The sequence below is a fragment of the Meleagris gallopavo genome, chromosome 3 (assembly GCF_000146605.3).
Source record: "Meleagris gallopavo isolate NT-WF06-2002-E0010 breed Aviagen turkey brand Nicholas breeding stock chromosome 3, Turkey_5.1, whole genome shotgun sequence".
NCBI classification, from domain to species: Eukaryota; Metazoa; Chordata; class Aves; order Galliformes; family Phasianidae; genus Meleagris; species Meleagris gallopavo.
The window spans coordinates 9,319,804-9,339,081 of NC_015013.2; the positions used below are offsets into that span (position 1 = coordinate 9,319,804).

The 19,278-nt window shown below is 39.9% G+C and overlaps 1 protein-coding gene across 1 annotated transcript in view; it reads left to right on the plus strand.

The window, feature by feature from the left end:
* ELOVL2 (ELOVL fatty acid elongase 2) overlaps positions 1 to 19,278 on the plus strand; it is a 28,500-nt gene extending 9,222 nt beyond the window's left edge. Inside the window, exons 2-8 of the mRNA XM_003204749.4 lie at positions 320 to 383; positions 5,728 to 5,915; positions 13,148 to 13,225; positions 14,125 to 14,296; positions 15,340 to 15,464; positions 16,256 to 16,390; positions 16,827 to 19,278. Coding sequence (XP_003204797.1) covers positions 320 to 383; positions 5,728 to 5,915; positions 13,148 to 13,225; positions 14,125 to 14,296; positions 15,340 to 15,464; positions 16,256 to 16,390; positions 16,827 to 16,955 — 891 coding nt within the window. The 3' untranslated portion in view covers positions 16,956 to 19,278. The remainder of the gene's footprint in view (positions 1 to 319; positions 384 to 5,727; positions 5,916 to 13,147; positions 13,226 to 14,124; positions 14,297 to 15,339; positions 15,465 to 16,255; positions 16,391 to 16,826) is intronic.

A 19,278-nucleotide genomic window follows, 5' to 3' on the forward strand; every position in this document is an offset into this window, starting at 1 on the left:
AAAAAAAAAAAAAAGGAGAATATTTACAAGAGAGAAAACAACATCCATCACAGATGCTGTGATGATTGTTGTTCATTTGTAAACCTCACTTCCAACATGGTTTCCAGCAGTGAAGCCTCTATTGTCATCTACACAACAATCTGCCCTCATTTCATCTTTAAAGAGGTTTGGGTTTTTTTTCCAGGAAACATGATGTATCATACCCTGGAAATACGTGAGCTCTTTGCCAGGTTATTGCTTGCTTAATCGTATTGTCCATGTGAGCCATAAGATGTTTCTATCCTATATCCTTATTTTTTATGTATTTATTTATTTTTAGGAGCACCTGAAAGCTTTTGACCAGGAAGTAAATGCATTTGTGGACTATATGTTTGGACCTCGAGGTAAGCTGCTCCATCTACAGTCCTTTTGGGAAACCTTGCCCATCCAGAGTATCACTCAAATATTCTAATAGTTAGAAACACTCAACAGCCAACATTTTCTCTGAATAGTTTGTAATTGGAAAATATGAACTAGGCAGAATCGTGAAATATTCCTAGGCAGGAACATAACACTGTTGTAGGAATTCTGTTCAAAGCTCTGCATTTATAGAAAGCCAATTCATTTCTTGTTTTGATTGTTTGACGTATTATCTGTTACACAAATTAAAACCAGTCACATCATGCTGCAGATGAAAAAAGAAATGAAACATTTTTTTCAATCTTACAAATATCACTAATTTTTAGAGTCCTTTGTTTCTGAAAATATAATAAGATTTCAGCTTTACATCTCAGTATAAACTAAAAAAATAAAAATTTTGATTTTTCTGAAAGTAGAAGTATTATCAATATAGAATATTATCAAAAATAACGTTCTTGGGGGACCGACACTCAATAATCTAGGCATTGTTTGGCCCATCTACCAAACAAACAGCATAGTTCAGAAGGCACTTTTAGCACTTTGCAGGATCACATCCACAATTTCAATAACCTGAAAGATGGTGTGAAAGAACAGGTTCATCTTTTGATGCTGAGAATAACTTGAATTACTGTAGTGCTTGTTTAGCAGAACTTGGAGGTGCCTAGTGCTCTATTAGGACTGAAACAGGTAATAGCTGTAACAACAGTTAGAGCCAGGGACAAAAATACTGAAGTAGGAAGTAAAAGAAAGAGAAGGGCTACTGCAAGGTGAGGATGAAAGTGTCAAAAATCAGGATTAAGATTAGAACGGGGCCAAGCAACTAAAATAAAAAGCAAGAGAAGAGTTTAGACAGTAGACCCAGTCTTCAGGGAAGAGTCTTGTGAGGCTATCTTGCTGCTGGTAGGCCTGGTTTTCAGGGCGCCCAATTTCAGGAACAGTGTTTAAAGCCAAAATTGTTGCTGGTGGGGATGGATGATATGCTCTCATTTTGTTGCAGTAGTATTCTCTAAACTGCAGAAACAGTTCTTGCTTATTTAGGAGGAGAAGGGAAAGAAAACGGTGACATTATTAAAACCAATAAATTCTCTTTTTTTTTTTGCTGTCTGGCTGAGTACAAAATGTTTTCCATCCCGTCTGCTGTAGATGCGAAGCTTGAAAGAAAGCTTTCTAGTGAATAAACAACAGCTTGGGAACTGCAGCAGAAGTAATTAAACAAACTCATTCTATCTGTCTTAATTAACAGCCTCCACAGTAATGTATTTTAATATTATCAAAAACCAAAACCTGATTATTAGCATAAAAGTACTGTTGTTTTTTTGTTTTTGTTTTTTAATGGGAGTGGAGTTCTCCACCACTTCTCTTTCCTCATTGGTTCTGAATAAGTTTTTTTGAAGGGGCAAGTTGTAGTCAATCCAACACAGATCCAACATAGATCTCTCTGGATTTTTACAAAGCACTTCAGTTGTGTACTATCTGTAATTCTTGCCAAGTACATCACCATCCCTCTCCAGACATAAATGCTGAAAATAGCATTGGTTTCTCCATGCCTCTTCACCATGCTCTTTTATTTAGAATTGGTTGTATAATGATGCTGCATCATACATTTCATGAGTAAGAAAGCTTTCTCCAATATGTTTACACCTATAAATAATTCACAGTCATACGCAAACTGTTTTAAATTGGATAGAATGGCCCCACAAACGAAAATCTAATGAATTCTTGTGAGAGTTTTCCCATTTGTCTAAAACCGACAAATTATCCCCCTTCTTTATCTGCATGAGTTTTCATATACTGTACCCACTTCATTCAGCAACAAGATAGCTTAAAAATAAACATCAGTGCTCTATTCTTTTCAAGTCAATCCCATATTCGTGGTCTATATTTTCGGTAGCAACTCTTGAAATAGGAGAATCACTACACTGGCTATAGTTGTCATTACTTGATGCCAAATCAGGGACAAAACCAGGCATGAGTTCCTGGAGGCAATCTCTGCTCACAGCTGTAGTTACCAGATTAACACAAACTGCAGTACTGCACAATTAGAACAAGGGGTGTGCTGTTAAAGATACAAATTTGATTGAGATGAAGATCTCTTTTGTGCTTGTGCTCTTCACTGCCAGCTGGACTTGGTACGCAGATTTAGATCAAATTTACATTTGACCTTACAGACCAAGTCCTTTGGATCAGGGAACAGAAGATGCATACATACTTATCAGTTGCATCTCTTGATAAGAAGTGGTCTTACAAATTGATTTTTGTCCATGTTACCCTGGTTAGGTTATCTATACAGAGGACAAAATGATTAAGAGTAAAAAAATACATATTGTTCTGGAAAAAAAAAAAAAACAACTTTTTTCAGGGCCTTCATGCTCTACTGATATTATTTAGCGTTATACAAAGCAACACTGAGTTGTAGGACCCAAATCTAGTTAATGGGCTGCTTTTTTAATCTGTCAAAGAAGCAGAACAATAGATATATTTTAACAAAGTTATGGTTAAAGTAGTAGGCGCTTTCTCTACTCAGTTGAATATAAACAGTAGTAAAGCATTGCTACAGAACCATCTACCCTCAGGATCTGAAAAGATGTGAATCTACTCATACAAAAGCTGGCCAAAACTATGCAGTGACCTCAATCAAAACGTTTCTAAGCCTCACTGATAAAAGACTGATAGGTTTAAAGAGCCTGGGAGGCTTGCCACTCATTTCAAAGGAGCCAAGATTTCGCCCCAAAAGTCTGGCACATCGTGGCCAGTGACTGTGAATGAGCTTATTCACAGAACAGCCAGCTTGGGTGCGCCTGCTCCTACTTGTGTTGTCGTCCAGCACTTTCACACTGTGGTTTTATTCACTGCAGCAGTCTCAAATTCAGATGCTGTATGGGTTCAACAGTGTAAAAATAATGCTTCCTCTCATTGACACTGTATTGCTTGAACACAGGATAACCTACTGTCAGTCAATATAAATACTCTTTACTTTTTTTTTTTTTTTAAACTAGTCCCTTTCCTTTGCTGTCCCACCACTTAAAAAACCTCCCTCTTTTGTGATTCAAGGACATGGAAACAAAACGATCAGGATTCTCTGGCTGCTTTTTACTGATAACCATCTTACCCTTCAAGGTATCAAGGTCAAATAGGAAAACTATCAGTAAGGAAACTGGTTTTAACAATTTCTCTAGACACCTGAAAATGAAACAGGCCATAAACTTATCATGCTGACCTGAACAAACACGAGTAGTTTTGATTTTGTATGGATCAGGCCACATGGTTGCGGCCACTCACTGCAGAGGAAAAACTAGCTTTCTGAGGGCATATTAGGACAGATCTGGCACTGTTTAGTTTAATTTGTATTCTTGTCTCTTCTAATTGCTTTTCCTTGTTGAGCAAACATACTGCTTAGTTATCTGATACCAGTTGGCCTTCGGGCAAACAACCTTTATAAACCCAACGTCGTACCTTCCAACGGGGAGATCCTTTCTAGAGAACACTCTTGCTGATATGACTGCTTTTTTTTATCTTCATTTAGGATACGAGTTAAATAAGTTAAACCCTTTTGCTCCTAAAATATACACTAGATCAACTCTTACACATGCAACCTTTACCAGTCCTCTGACTTCTGTGTCCTGTTTAGTGGCCACATGGGAGCAGAATTACCTTAAAAACATCCATTCCAGAGCTTCCCAAACCTCTTGTCACTTTTGAGAGTGTTGTTGGAAGCATTTTACTCTCACAGTTGGTCACACTGAGGAGACCTTAAATAGACATTGAGACCTGAAGATAGAAAACAGGCTCTCTACGTTGATAACATACAGCAAAGCAAGGCCACCCTTCAGGAAGGATGGTGCTTTGCAATACACGGTTGCGCTTTCGTGTCTGGTTTAGCCATACACCTCTCCTCTACTGGGGAGAGGAGCTGTTTTGGGAGTCCAGAAGGAAAAAACAAAACCAGGAGAGCACTGGACTTCCATGGTAACATGTCTGACTGAAAGGCTTTCCTGCAAAAGAGCTTACATCCTATGTGGAACTTAAATCCAACAGCTGAGAGTGACGGCCACTGCAATGGAAGTGAGGTAGGAAGTAGAGCTCGCTAAGTGGAGACTAATAAGCAAGAAAGCAAGCCACGTTCATAAGCATTTAAAATGTCACTTTACTTATACTTCTGCAAATGCATTTCTGAAGAAAGAATAGCCAGACAGAAAACAAAGCAGAACAATGAAGTGCAACAGTTTTTAAAATATGCAGGCACGGTTGGTGTGTGCATCACCCTTTGATCAGTCCTTTCTGAATTTACCACAGGCTGAAAATACTTATCTCTTCGTGCATTGTAAACACTTGTCCTTTAACCTAACACCTTTTAATTAACATAACGTCAGTGTTTTTATAAAGCATACTGAATTTTAAACAGTTTCTGAGAGCAGAAATAACTGCACAATAACTTCTCTCTGACTGACTTCTTCACATACAGATTTAGAATAGCCTTTTTGAAAAACCATGATGCCCCTTGTTATTTCCTTAGATAAGTGTCCAAAGAATACTGTTGTGATGAATTAACTTTAAATTTTGCTCCATTTTGGAAAAAAAAAATAAATAGAAAAAAAGAAAATTCTCTTTCTTATGACATCCAGTTGCTCATAGGGCAACAGAACAGTTCCTGCATTGCAGGATTAGGCTTTGCTCATACACACTGAACTATCTGATTACTGTCAATGAGATTACTTGTGTGAATAAGGCAAGCAGGATTTGACCTTAATATTGCATTTCAGAATCAGGCAAATGGAACAGAAACCACGAGAAAGCAAGCTTTTACGTTACTAAATATCTTTGATAACCATCAAAGTAATCATTTGCGATTTCTTTTTTAAATGCAATGTTTTTGGAAAAAACTTTGTAGAAATGTTTTCTAGCAAAAGTTGTTTTACTTTCGTATGGACATAAATGCAAGATTAATGTGTGAATTGACAACCTTTCATGCATACTTCATATTTAATACTATCTTCAAGCTGTCTGTCCATTAACAGGCTAAGGTATGGTTTAATTAAATATTAACACATTAATAAAAGGCATACAGAATTATTTTCTTCTTTTCATTTTCTCATTCTTGTTAAAATGAGGAGGTGAAAGCAACCTTAGGTTGCTATGGAATTTTTTTTTGTGGCTTTCACCACATTCTCTGAACTAGCATGCCACACAGGGGAGGAAATAGCAGTAGATGGCTCTTAAGGTGAGCAGAGCATGGCAGATCCACTCTCAGGCTTTTCACAGTACGACCTGCCATATTTTAGCAGTATTTTACTATAACATTAATTGCTTCCTGCATGCATTTGTTTTCAGATTCCAGAGTTAGAGGATGGCTCCTTTTGGATTCTTACCTTCCCACCTTTTTCCTCACTGTTGCGTACCTGCTGAGCATATGGCTGGGCAACAAGTTCATGAAGAATAGGCAGCCTTTCTCTCTTAGGGCTCACCTCATTGTATATAACCTTGGGATTACGCTGCTCTCCTTGTACATGCTCATAGAGGTAAGTGTTCTTCATTGCAGCACAGCTGACAAACATGAGAAACATACACTTTTTAGCAAAAAAAATCTTAGAAGTATAATTTTACAAGGAAATTTGATATCAACAGCAAAGTAAATTTTACATCAAGCTCATAGCAATTGGGCAGACTTGCAGAGTGCCTCCTCAAATTAGCTCTCAGCCAGTTTCAGCTGTCCTTTCTGAGCTCCAGTCCATCCCTGGAGACAACTAATCACTGCCAGGGCAACATTTACAAGTTTGGATTTGAATCTAAGCAGTTGCTCAGCTAAAACATGCCCACACCTCATTGTTTTGCACACAAGTACGCTCAAGAATTGTTTTTCATTTGCATGACCGTTGATGGAATTATTGTTTTGTACAAGTGCCCATATTTAAATGTTTACTGATTTACATGAGTGTTAGTACTGATTTATGATATTGGCAATTCAATGGTATTTTTCTGCTGTCCTGACTAAAAAGCTTCCATCGTGGCCAGATAGCAGAAACGTTAAACATCAGACAGATGATAAATACCTGCCACTTCAGCCAAGAGCAAGTGCTCTGGGGACTTGGAGGCTGAACGTGGTCTCACATTATTTTCTGAGTGTTTATCAGGAAGGAACATTGCTCACAGAAATCAGGATCAGAAGAGAGCTATGAAACAAACACTAGAAGACAAAAAAAAAACAACACTAAAACATTTTTTGACTTGGCAAAAAAATGACTCAGGGCATGAGTCTGGACTGAAGAATCTGCTTGATGTCAGTGTGATCTGTAGAGGTGTGAGCTGACACCACACACTCTTGCCTGTGCAGCTCTCTCAGCACTTCTTGCTTCATGGGCTCTCAACTACACGGCAGTTTCCATGAGAAAAACCAAGACTGTTCTTTTAGCTGGACAAGAAACTGTGCCTCACTCAGAGGCCAAACAGGACCCTAAAAGGTTTCAAGTTTTAAATTAATTTGAGCTTAACCCCAGGTGAGTGACCAGGTCAAAAGGCTAAACAGCAATTCAGATTTGTGCGTTTGTGAAGAAGACTGAGAGTTGGAGGTGAAGTGGGACCTCGTGAGCTGGTCCTGGTCAAACTTCTGTCTGACTTCTGGAGTCATTCTGGGTATCTGAGAGCACCGGATGAGGCCCAGAACTAAGGAGAAACAAGCCCAATTATTGCTGGAAGATCTGATGACTTCATACTGATTTTTCTCCAGAATTTACATTAACACTTCAGCGTTTAAATCTCTATACAGATAATCTATCTATACAGATATCTGTCTTTAGTAGCAAAACTCAATAAAAAGGATTGATTGTACTGAAAAATACTGCTCCCTTATACGTTGATTCAGCCTGCCACAAGCAAGTGAATAAGAAATTTGGCAAGTTGCAGGTGAATTAAGTGAACTTGTATTTTGCTACCTTCATATCCTTGTAGGAACTGCATTGGTTTGGGTTAGAAGGGATCTTTAAGACCATCTAATTCCACCCCTCTGCGATAGGCAGGATACTTCCCTCTAGACTAGGTTACCCAAAGCCCCATCCAGCCTGGCCTTAAATGGTTCCAGGGAGGGGACAGGAAGCCGGCTCCCTTCCAGTTGCCTCACTGCCCATTCCAAGGCTAACTTCACTGCAGATGGTCACTGATTTGCACAAGTCCTCAGACAAGTCCCTTCAGACCTCGTCTCTGTAGCTGGAGGCTGCTGACTTGCATCATCCAAACTGAGCCAGGAATGGCTGGCAGTGCCTCCCAGCATCCAGTTCTGCATTTGTTTGGAACCCTGGGACAACGTGGTTGCTTTACTGCAGGTATTACAGCTCTGGACTATCGGCCAGGCTGGCTATACATTGCAGAAACCATTCTTTCATAATAGTGTCTCTGTATAGAATAGCCTGTTTCATAGCCTGTTTGCCTGCTGCCTAGTCACAGCTTTTACTGTGAAGGAGCACAGTGGATGTTGAGACTTGCAGACCTGCTCGAGGAGCTTGAACGTCCCTTCTGAAGGGAAACAGGAAAAATCATAGAATTGTTGGAGCTGGAAGGGATCTGTAAAGACCTGTAAAGATCCAACTCCCCTACAGTGATCAGGGATACCTACAGCTACATCAGGCTGTTCAGAGCTCCATCCAGCCTGACCTTGAATGAATTTAGAGACGGGGCATCCACCACCTCTAAGGGCAATCTGTTCCAGCACTTCGCTAAACAGGAGGACAGAAATCTTCAGTAGTAAGGGTATAGTGACTCCACATTTCAAAACACCTCATTTCCAAAGCCTCTCTCTGGCTCCTACTCCCTCTGTCTTAAATGGAAGGTAAGCTCTTTAAGACAGGAGTTGCCTATATTTAGAGCCTTCTCCACAGTAGTTTATGTAAACGCAGCTGATCTCTCCAGTGAGTATGATTCAGGATTAATTCTTAATTAGAGAGATCTATAACAATGGCCTTGTTCCTCCATCCTCCCACTTCACCTCCAACTCTGACCTCTGTAACAGAGATAAACCACAAAATAATGAGCTCTGTTATAAAGATGAATAACAAATTGTTCTACTTCTCTTCTTGGTTTTGTTTACAAGATGCCACACATCTTTCTTGTGATAGCTCCAGAATGGAATGGATACTTCTTAGATGTTAAAAGAAAAAGACCTTGTCCATGTTAGGAGTACATCCCAAATGCAGACTGTCCAATATGCTAGCTTTAATAAGAAACATGATAAACCAACTGATGGGGATAGCTGTACTGCAATTCTTCAGCTCTTCGCTGTGCCTAACCTAGTTTCACAGTCCCTCGACTACAGTCAAATCATGCAACCTCAAGGCAGGAAGTCAGAGGTTGTAGCAAAAGCTCTTAACAAAATGTTTTTAAATCTTCAAAGGCAGAATTTCCACTTCTGATCCAGCAGCTTTCTGCATCACACCATGGGCATGAGGTATCTCAGGGCCAATTTTAGCTCCATTAATTGTGAGTCCAACCAATCCCTCAAGTTCTCAAGGCGTACCATGCATGAAACAACTACTGTCATTTTGATAGAAATCAAAACCTTTAGCAATTTCACTGAATCAAGAATATGCCTATCCTCTACACAAATCCATGCTTAATACCGCAAAGGTGCCAACTATGAAGAGGAAACCAGCTTAATATTAAAAGCAGTCTAGTCTTTATGTATTTTAAAATTAATTCATGGGCAAGTCAGCTCTCAGACCACACTCCATGGACCTGCAGGTTAAAATCTTCACAATTTTGTTACTGAATTATACCTGGAAACAAGGCAGATAAATGCTGATATCTGAATTGAGAAACTACTCACATGATGTTTCACTCTATCATTAACAGGAAAAGACAATCTCTATCAGTGTCTTAGCTTGCTTTCCCCAGCACTATTGCTACTGTCCTATTTAAATTAAATCTCAGCTAGTTGTCATGCTCCCACCCATCCTTTGTCAATTGGGCACCGAGAAAACCAGGGCTCTGGGACCATCTAGGTCAGATTAAAAGGATCTAGAGAGATGTCATTAGCATATGAGTGGCGTGATATCTCAACTGCCTTTATCCTCAGGTAGATCCACAGATTTACTACAAATCCATAGGAGGTGAGGATTCTAAGCAAGTAACATATCTATGTGAGTAAGCAGGTCTTGCATGTGAGATCTGTCAATCCAGAGCAAAAAGTCAGAGCTGCCTGCTGGGTGCCAAAGGAATAAAGCAGAAATGCACAAGTACTATGAGCCCAGTGCACTAAGCTTCTAGAGAGACCAGAAGAAAATTCTTACACCTTGCGAAATTAGAAAAAAGCATCCTGATTACCTCTATTTTTCATTTTTCCAGGAGCTGAAAGTTCAGTGCACAGTAAGCCTGAAGTTTCTGAGTTTATGACCTGAAAGCAGATCATAAGTACCAAGGTGATGGGAGGATTTCCAGGAGTTTAAGAATTGCATTCTCTTTATTCTCTGAGAGCAGAGAAAGGTCAAAAGCTTAATGCTAGCTTAATTAGGGCCACCATTTTCAGCCCTGCACATTGCAACTGGGATGACATCTCAGTATGATGCCAGGACAACAGAAGGCAAACTGAAATAAAATTATATTTATTTCATTATTATAATGCCTAAAAAGAGAAAGATGTGCTTCCTAACTGTGCAAATGTTAAAAAGTAGACAGATAGAGCTTGAATACTGAAAGATCTGAGGAAAGATTTAAAAAAAAAATCATTTTAGATCCCAGTTGTTTTCAATTGTCCTGGAGTTTTGCTACAGAAGTCAACAGGTTAACAAAATGACTTACTTTAAAATTGTAATAAATAATCATTTAGTCCTTCACAAGTTGTCAAGAAGTTAGCAACCATAAATTTAGCAGAGAAACAAGGACTGGTACTTGAGTTGATGGCCTCCTTTGAAGTAATGCTTTTGTTAGGACAAAAAGACCGTAGTAAGCTTAGGGGAGCAAGAAGAAAAGAACAATAAGAGAAATGAGAAGAAATCAGGTATGCTTTCCTATCATCTGGAGAAAAGAAAAAAAAAAAAGGAGAAAGTGCAAAATGTGGACAGCAAATGTCACTGAGAAGGTTGCGCAAAGCAGTGAAGCATCAGGACAAAAGTAACTGAGTTTTTTGAACAAGTTAGAATGCAGCTTGGGTAGAATTACATTCCCAGGCATTATTCTACCCTAATCAGAATATTTGTTGGAAGATCTGAGGAGCTGACTTTGCTGCTCTCATTTGCAGTTCTTGCTGGACACATCATCCTCATAGCTCAGGTTTCATTCTCTGAATTCTCCATGTCTCTCCTAATGACCTTCCTGAGCTCTGCATTTAGGTACAACTTTTAGCCAATTTGTTAACCAAGCAGCACTTGATCTCACCTACCTTTTCAGATAGGTTTTCGTAGAACATTACTGGAAATCAAGAGCAAAATTTCATATGACGAGGTTTATCACATCATGCAAGGTAGCATACAAAAGCTGTCCAAGGTAGGAGATATAATCCTCCAGTGTGTCACACTGGAACAGGTTGCCGAAGGAGGTTGTGGATGCCCCATCCCTGGAGGCATTCAAGGCCAGGCTGGATGTGGCTCTGGGCAGCCTGGTCTGGTGGTTGGTGACCCTGTACACAGCAGGGGGTTGGAACTGGATGATCGTTGTGGTCCTTTTCAACCCAGGCCATTCTATGATTCTATGAAAGGAGAAAGCATGGGACCACTTATTTCCTCCATTCTGGAATAAGTAGTATCCTACACAGGATAGGAGATGAAGCACGGATTCCAGCTGTACACGTTGCAGGTTGAGATACCAAATGCCATCTACTGTAGTACAGGATTAGCCAACCTTTTCTATTGGTCAAACCTGTTTGATTTTCAGACCTCTAACTAGATGAAAACCTTACCAAAGAGTAGCCAAAAATGTGCTCTTTGCATTTCTATTTTCATTAAAAATATCTCACTTCCATCATAAAGAGGAAAAACAAAACATATTTTCATTGTGAAAAACCTTGTAGATTCAGCACCCATTTCATGTTTGACAGGACACCATTACCAACACTGCATCTGGGGAAACTGAGGCCCTGACCAAAAGGCAGAGCTGGGACCAGGCTTCCAGTATCCCTCAGTCCTAAGCTGAACAGTCTAGCCCAAGACGCTCACTAGTGGGGTTTATAGTCTTGCCAGACTATAGCTGACTTGAGACCTTCAGGGCACAACAGCAGCTATCTGTTCCACTACAATTCTTGGAGGCCTGTCTAAAAACAGGCAACCTATATTAACATTCTTCAAAAAACTCTATTCACAGATGACTTTACAGTTGAGTGTCTTAGCCAGAGAACCCTTCTGAATGGTTTTAGTTATTAAGATAGAATTAATGATAAATTCAGGATGATTAGTGTTATGTTCCACTATTTGCTTACTGCATGAAAGTGCAGTTGCCCAAGTACCACTGCATCATGCCTTCACCTCCACCACATGGGGATGAGGAAACAAATCCGATTTGACATCATGAATCCTTATTCTCTTTATATTTGAGTAGGCGAGTAAAGGTCATTTTTTGGTGTAGATACTGAAATCCATTAAGAAAACTAGAGCAACAGCAAAATATGAAACCACTGCTACTGAACGGGACGTTGCTACTTAGCAGAAATTTTTCATCTTTACCTGATCTTTTTCTTTTTCCATATAACATCAAAAACAACGCACATGTTATTATTTTCAGGATAGATTTACATAGTTTACATAAGAATGTAAAATATTCACAGGAACGTTTTCTAGAGAGATATTTTCTAGAGAGATAAGTCGAATTTCTAAAGGAAAGAGCTTTCTCATTTCTTTAGTATAACGTCCATTTGCACACTCTTCACATGATAAAAACATTCAAGGCCAGGCTGGATGTGGCTCTGGGCAGCCTGGTGGTCTGGTGGTTGCAACCCTGCACATAGCAGGGGGGTTGAAACTAGATGATCTTTGAGGTCCTTTTCAACCCAGGCCATTCTATGATTCTATAAACAATACCATCAAGTCTAAAGAACTGTAAGAGCACTCACCATGTGAAAAGGAACACAACTGAGTCAGTAAGAGTAACGTGCTTAATATCTGAGAAACAGAGACCTAGTAACTGAATGCCCTCTGTCTGGTTGCCAGCTTCTCTTCCAGATACGTACCTGGCTCATTTGGTACCTTCCATTAGTGAGCTGCTTTCCTTCTACAGTAGATAGCCAACTTGAAATTGGTCATCTGTCCATTTCTCCACTCAGCACCACATGTACTCTCCCCTTCTTCCTGCATTTAACAACATACAACAGGGAGATCTGCTTATAGTATAAGAAAATATTTTTCTTTTTGCACTGCTTTGAATTTACCTTTTGTTTGCTTAGTTGGCAGCCAGGATTTTTCTCAAGGACAGCAAGGGCCTCTCACTAGTAGGTCTGTCAAGCTCTGTTCATACTGCTTCAGGAAACAGTAAAATACTCAGTCACGAGCCTTAGAGTAAGGATCACTACACTAAGTAACAAGAGATATTCATGGATGCCTTGAAGGCTGTAAAGCCAGAGAAATGTACAAGGTGCACTATTTCAGTGCATATTTCCAAAAGAATCTGAAGCCTTTGCAAGAAGATATCAGCAAGTTGTCTGGTCTTCAAGCATCAGTTTACAGAATGAATGGGAACTTACACTACTCTCATGATGTTGTTTTGCTTCAGAACAGCTACAGGGGAAGGGGAGGACTGCCTTGTCTATTTCCAAACATCACTGCTGCGTTTTCTGTTCCAGCTCATCCTTGCCACGTGGGAAGGAGGCTACAACTTGCAGTGCCAGAACCTCCACAGCGCTGGGGAGGCTGACATCCGGGTGAGGACAGACAGCACTCAGCCTCAGCAGCAGTCCTGCTGCAAACAGATGTTCACTTCCTGATTCGGTGCAGATGCATCCTCACTATAGAAAGCATGGCAGGGAGCATTTTTAAAAGCCATACATCAGGACACACATGTACATATATACATACGCACATATGCACTTATGTGTATGATTCTATGTAATATATATATATACACACATACATATAGACAAATGTTTTACATATATTTTTATCCTGATTATTGAGAGTATATGGATCATTTTAAAACCTAGAAGAAAAAAAATCAGTCATCTGTAATGTTGAGCTGTAGATGGAAATGCATTCAAGCCAGACTCTAAACTCTAGAAAACAGATCCCTTTTTGCTGCCTTGGCTCATATCTAATTTCAAACCTTATTTCTGCATCACAGCAAGCCCATGTGTTCAGCCCTGTTGCTTTCCAGATAACATTACAGCTCGAGGGGGGAGAGACTAGATAACCCATGATTTTCTTCAGCCTTCAAAATTTGTGTTTTGGCAAGGAAAATGTCAGTTAAATGCCTTTTCCCATCAAGGAAGAGTAAACAAACATCCTTGAAAGAAAATACATCTTTGATTAAAACAAACAGAATGATTATAAGGCCCTCATTGAAATATGTTTGTAAATTGTAAAAACATTTACAATTGTAAATTGTAAATTTATGTTAGATAATCACATTTAAGAATGATCAGTTCTCTATAAACTGCCTCATTCTTCAAAGAGAAATAAAACTCAAGCCAGAGGTTGTGCTCCTCCTTCAACATGACTTTGATGCCTTTGGAAGAGTTGTGTACCCACTGATGAAGTACAGCAGTATTTAAGCCCTTTTTTGGACAGATACTGATCTCCTGCTGCTTTGTTCTTGCTTTTACAGGTAGCCAAGGTACTATGGTGGTATTATTTTTCTAAAGTAATTGAATTTGCAGACACTATCTTCTTTGTACTGAGGAAGAAAAGCAGCCAGATCACCTTCCTCCACGTGTATCACCATGCCACGATGTTTAACATTTGGTGGTGTGTTCTGAACTGGATACCCTGTGGGCAAAGTAAGTCTCTGTTCAGTCCATCACCTGAGGGATGCACCACCAGCAGCTGGAGGGGAATCACATCACTGTGCAAAGCCAGTGCTTTCCTGTGTTACAGCACAGCATAGTTAGGGTTCACAGCTTGTCATTCAGAATGGCTGAACACGTGCAGATCTCAGTGAAATTAAGAGCAAGGTTAAAAGCTCAGTGCAAAAAAGAAGCTGAATGTTACGCCCTAGATTATCCACTTAACTGCCACAACTGCTTGTATTTACATTTCTTCAAACAATTTTTAGACAGGGTAATGAATGATACACAAAGGCTCAGAACTACTACTGAGTTCTGAGCAGAGCAGCTCTCTCTAGTGGGTACTGTCTTATACTTCACACTGAAATAGCAGAAACATCAGCCTTCTGAGAGTCGTTATATTTAGATCTAACATTTTACAGCACTAACCTCAGAGAGTGGTAAGGCACTGGCATAGATAGGCTGCCCAGGAAAGAGATGGAGTCACCAAAGTTCCTGGAGGTTTCAAGAACCACGTGGGTGTGACACATGGGGACGTGATTTAGCAGATATGGTGGTGATGGATTGATGGTTGGACTAGATCATCTCAGCAGTCTTCTCCAACCTTAATGATTCTAAGATTCTGCAATTCAAAGTGACTTTTAAGACACTGCAACAAGCTTCATCCCCCCCCGCTGAGGTGGGGAAGGGCCACAGACCGTTAACCAAAAGGTAGATAACTATTTCAAGTGTCTCATAACACACGTTTCCAGGGCTTTGTACATGTGGAGGCTCCCTGCAGCCTTATCAGAGTTCATAAAAATTTAGAAAATAAAATTAGCCACTGAATAAAGCAAGAGCAATGCTCAGATAAAGTCACAGCAGGTAAGCTTCATTCAGAGACAGGGTAAAGCACTCACTGTTGCATTAGAATGGCAAACTGAGATGCACCCATAGCACAAAGTGAAGATTACTCAGCCTCCTGTTTACAGTAATGAAATCCTGTCACTTTTTAGCAGTTTATATCATAAAATGCTTTCTGCATTGCATTTTTATAGGTTTCTTTGGACCCACTTTGAATAGCTTTATCCATGTGCTCATGTACTCCTATTATGGACTGTCAGTCATCCCTTCTATGCGAAAGTATCTGTGGTGGAAGAAATACCTCACTCAGGCACAGCTGGTATGTGTCCACATTACTTTCACTTTTAATTGACAGAAATTCTTCAGAAATGCCAGAGGGGGCAAAAGGAATGGCAGGCAAATACTGACACTTGTAGCACTAAATTATAACAAAGCTATTATGAAGTTAATTCATTAGTACAGCCAAGTAAAATTTAGTAACAGGAACGATGCTCAAAAATTGTCAGTTTTTCTTTTATTATTAGTGTCTCATTCAAGTGAGAAAAACCAGATTCCTCCTAACAAGATATGTAACTATGGTACAACTATAAAATAGAGGATGACATAAACAGCTCTTGGACAACAAGATAGAAGCTGTGGTTCAAAGCCCTAATCATTGACAGCCCCCCTTTTCTGCCATTTTTACTTTGTTTTCCCCCGTCCCTGACTAACACTGGTCTAACATTCTTGCACCTCCGATTTCCTTTTTTCTGTTCAGACTTGTAAAGCTATTGCCTCAAGTCTCCAGTGTTTTCTCAGGTTTCTGCCCATGGACAACATCGTACTTGCATGACACAGCCTAGAAGATATAACAATCCCTATTAAAAGAACTGTCATTTTGCCAGCCATTTGACCTAAAAACTCCTGGAAACATCCAGTTCCATTATCTTTTTTTTTTTTTTTAAAGTTCATAAGAGCATCATTTTAACCTAACCCTCACAATACATTCATGTGTTCAGAAAGGAACCACTTCAAATTTCAAAGAGCAGAACTACGTAAGGTTATTACATATGATTTAACTGCTGTCAGTCCTTCCTTAGTAAACATTCAGGCATGATCTTTTTACTCCAGATCCAGTTTCTCCTCACCATTGTGCACACGCTCAGCGCAGCTGTGAAGCCATGTGGGTTTCCCTTTGGCTGCCTCATGTTCCAGTCTTCCTACATGGCTACACTGGTTATCCTCTTCATTAACTTTTACATTAAGGTAAGCAGTCTCTCTCTCTCTTTCCCACTTTGAGAAGGGCAAGGAGGGGGGAAAAACAAAATTTTTTGCACACTGCTCTTGATGCAAACCATATGCCAAATAGATAGAACAAGTGTCAGTACTTAAAATAAGTTCGTACTCACATCTATATGTGAATATACATATTTTTAGCAAGGACTGTTCCAGCCTGCCTGCATACATAGAGCATCCAGTGAGAAAGGCTTAAAATCCTTCTTGACACCAAGAAGTATTACAGGTAATACTAGTCAGGTTATATCATGTGCAGCAGCAAAACAAATGCTGTTCCCTTAAAGTGTGAAGCAAGTGTATATCCACATCAACAAACACTAGGCATCTCTATTTTACAGTTAACCAGAAATAGTATTCAAGGGCTTTAAACAAATGCAACTAGCTACTTGAAATTTTGCTTTTGTAGACATACCAGAAAGCACCTTCAAGAACAGCTGCAAAGGAAACCCCTGTCACAACAGAAGTCAAGAATGGATTCCATAAGAACTACTTTGCTGCTTCAAATGGATTCCTGAACAATAAGAAAGCACAATAAGTACAGTACTTCCTGGGATCTTTTTTCTAAGAAAAAAAAGAAAAGAAAAAAATGAAACAAGAGACTGAATTACAGGCTTTAGCTTAAAACCTATTTGATTATACCTATCGGTTATTTGTACCAGACACTCATTAATGTATTGCTATTTAAGTTTTAACACAATGAGTAAGTTTATTTGCCCTATCAAAGAACACCATCAGAACAATAAGGCCAACATCTTTCTCACATGAAAAAGAAAATTTGTGATTTGTACTGCTGGCATAAAAACACCTTATAAACCACTGGATGGAAACATTCAGAGTCTTCAGAAGGTTAGGGCTCTGCTAGACTGACACCTTGAGCACTTCCTCCTATGAAGATAGGCTGAGGAAGCGGGACTTGTTTAGCTCAGAGAAGAGGAGGTGCCGAGGAGATCTTACTGGGGCCTGCCAATACTTGAAGGGAGCTTATAAGGAGGAGAAAGACCGACTCCTTACAGTCTGATACTGATAGGATAAGGAGGAATGGTTTTAAACTATAAGAGGGGAAATACAGATTAGTTATTAGGAAGGAAGTCTTTACTAAGAAGTGCTGGCACAGCTGCCCAGAGAGGTTGTGGATGCCCCATCGCTTCAAGGTGCTCAAGCCCAGGTTGGATGGGGCCCTGTGGCAGTGCTGCCTGTGGCAGAGGGATGGAACTAGATGATGCATAACATCTCATCCAGCCTAAGCCATTCTATGATAAATGGATTTTGGAATAAACTGGAGCTCAGCAACTTAGAGAAGATAGGTTCCTTCAGTGTAAACGTGCACAAAGTTGACCATATACAAGTACTTAATCTGAAGCAAAAAAAGTGTGCAAAATATTCACAAAAGATGCAGAAAGTGTTCAAAGTAAACCTCAAGAGGAGCCAAGTACCTCATAAAGGAATTCCTACACTTTCTATGGTAGGGGAAGCAAATAAATTTCCAGTCTGCAGTTGTGATGCTGTGTCTCACCAAAAAAAAAAAAAAAGCAGAGTTTTGCTGCTTCAATTGGCTGTGTTTACTTCCCATTTAAATGATTACAAATTAAAAACAGCTTAGGTTAGCTTTGGGAACCTTTGCTGTGCTCTTTTCTAACCAAGTCACCTCCAAAGTCTCTAACAAAGTAGTCACAGCCTCTTGTCCTTCCCCTCTTCCACAGTGAAATATTTGCAGGCTCCTCGAGCCTGGTGTATTTAAATTCTCTCCATAAAAACCCCTTTGTGATCATGACAGCCCTCCCATCACCCTATAGAGTCCCGGTGGAAAGGAAAGGAACTGCGCATACAAAGCCATAGGATATAACAGAACACAGAATATCCTGAGTTGGACAGGATCCTAAGTAATCCAAAGCCTTATGAGGAACAGCTGAGGGAACTGAGATTGTTTAGTCTGGATGAGACTCCGGGAAGACCTTACCACTCTCTACAGTGACCTGAAGGGAAGCTATAGTGAGGTGAGGGGGGGTTGTCAGCATGTTTTCCCAAGTAAGTAGTGATAAGATAAGAGGTAATAGCCTCAAGTTGTACCAGGGGAGGTTCAGGTTGGATATTAGGAAGAGTTTCTTCTTCTTAACGAGTGGTTGACTGGCACAGGCTACCCAGGGAATTGGTGGAGCCACAGTCCCTGGAGGTATTCAAGAAATGTGTAGATGTGTCACTAAGAGACATGGTTAAAGGGCATGGTAGGGAAGGGTTAGCAGTTGGACTAGATGCTCTTAGGTCTTTTCTAACTTTAATGATTCTTTGAAGATCATCAAGTCCAACTCCTGACTCTACAAAGAGCCACCCAAAAATCAGATCATGTGTTTTCCCCTTGAGCTGATCTTCACCATGGGGGTCTTGGAGACAGTAGGTGAGGTAGAAAGTCTTGTCCCAGGACAAGAGGCTGGCCAGCCAGCCTAGCTGGGAACAGCATGCATGGCTGCAGCCACAACAAGTGCTTGTGGAGAGCAAGGAAAAAAGCATGAAGAAGTCATACAGGCTGGGGGAGGAACAGGTGTTTGACCAGTAGAACCTTCCAACTTCTGCAGATGTCAGCTTAAGACAAGCACCACCACTAGAAAGTGTAAAGGCAGAGAGTATCATAAGAACCAGCAAGGTAGAACACCAGGCAAACAGCTGAAACATTTGTTTATGAAAGGCAACAAATGGTTGCATGTCCAAGCATGGATATTAGGCTGAATGGAGTCCTTTTACATTTTGAAAGCAAAGAATTTAATTACCAGTATGGGCAACATAAGTGTGCTAAGAGTTAAAGTACATTATGGCAACAAACCTCACAGCGAATGATTGTCTTTTGTTTTGCTTAAACCTCATTA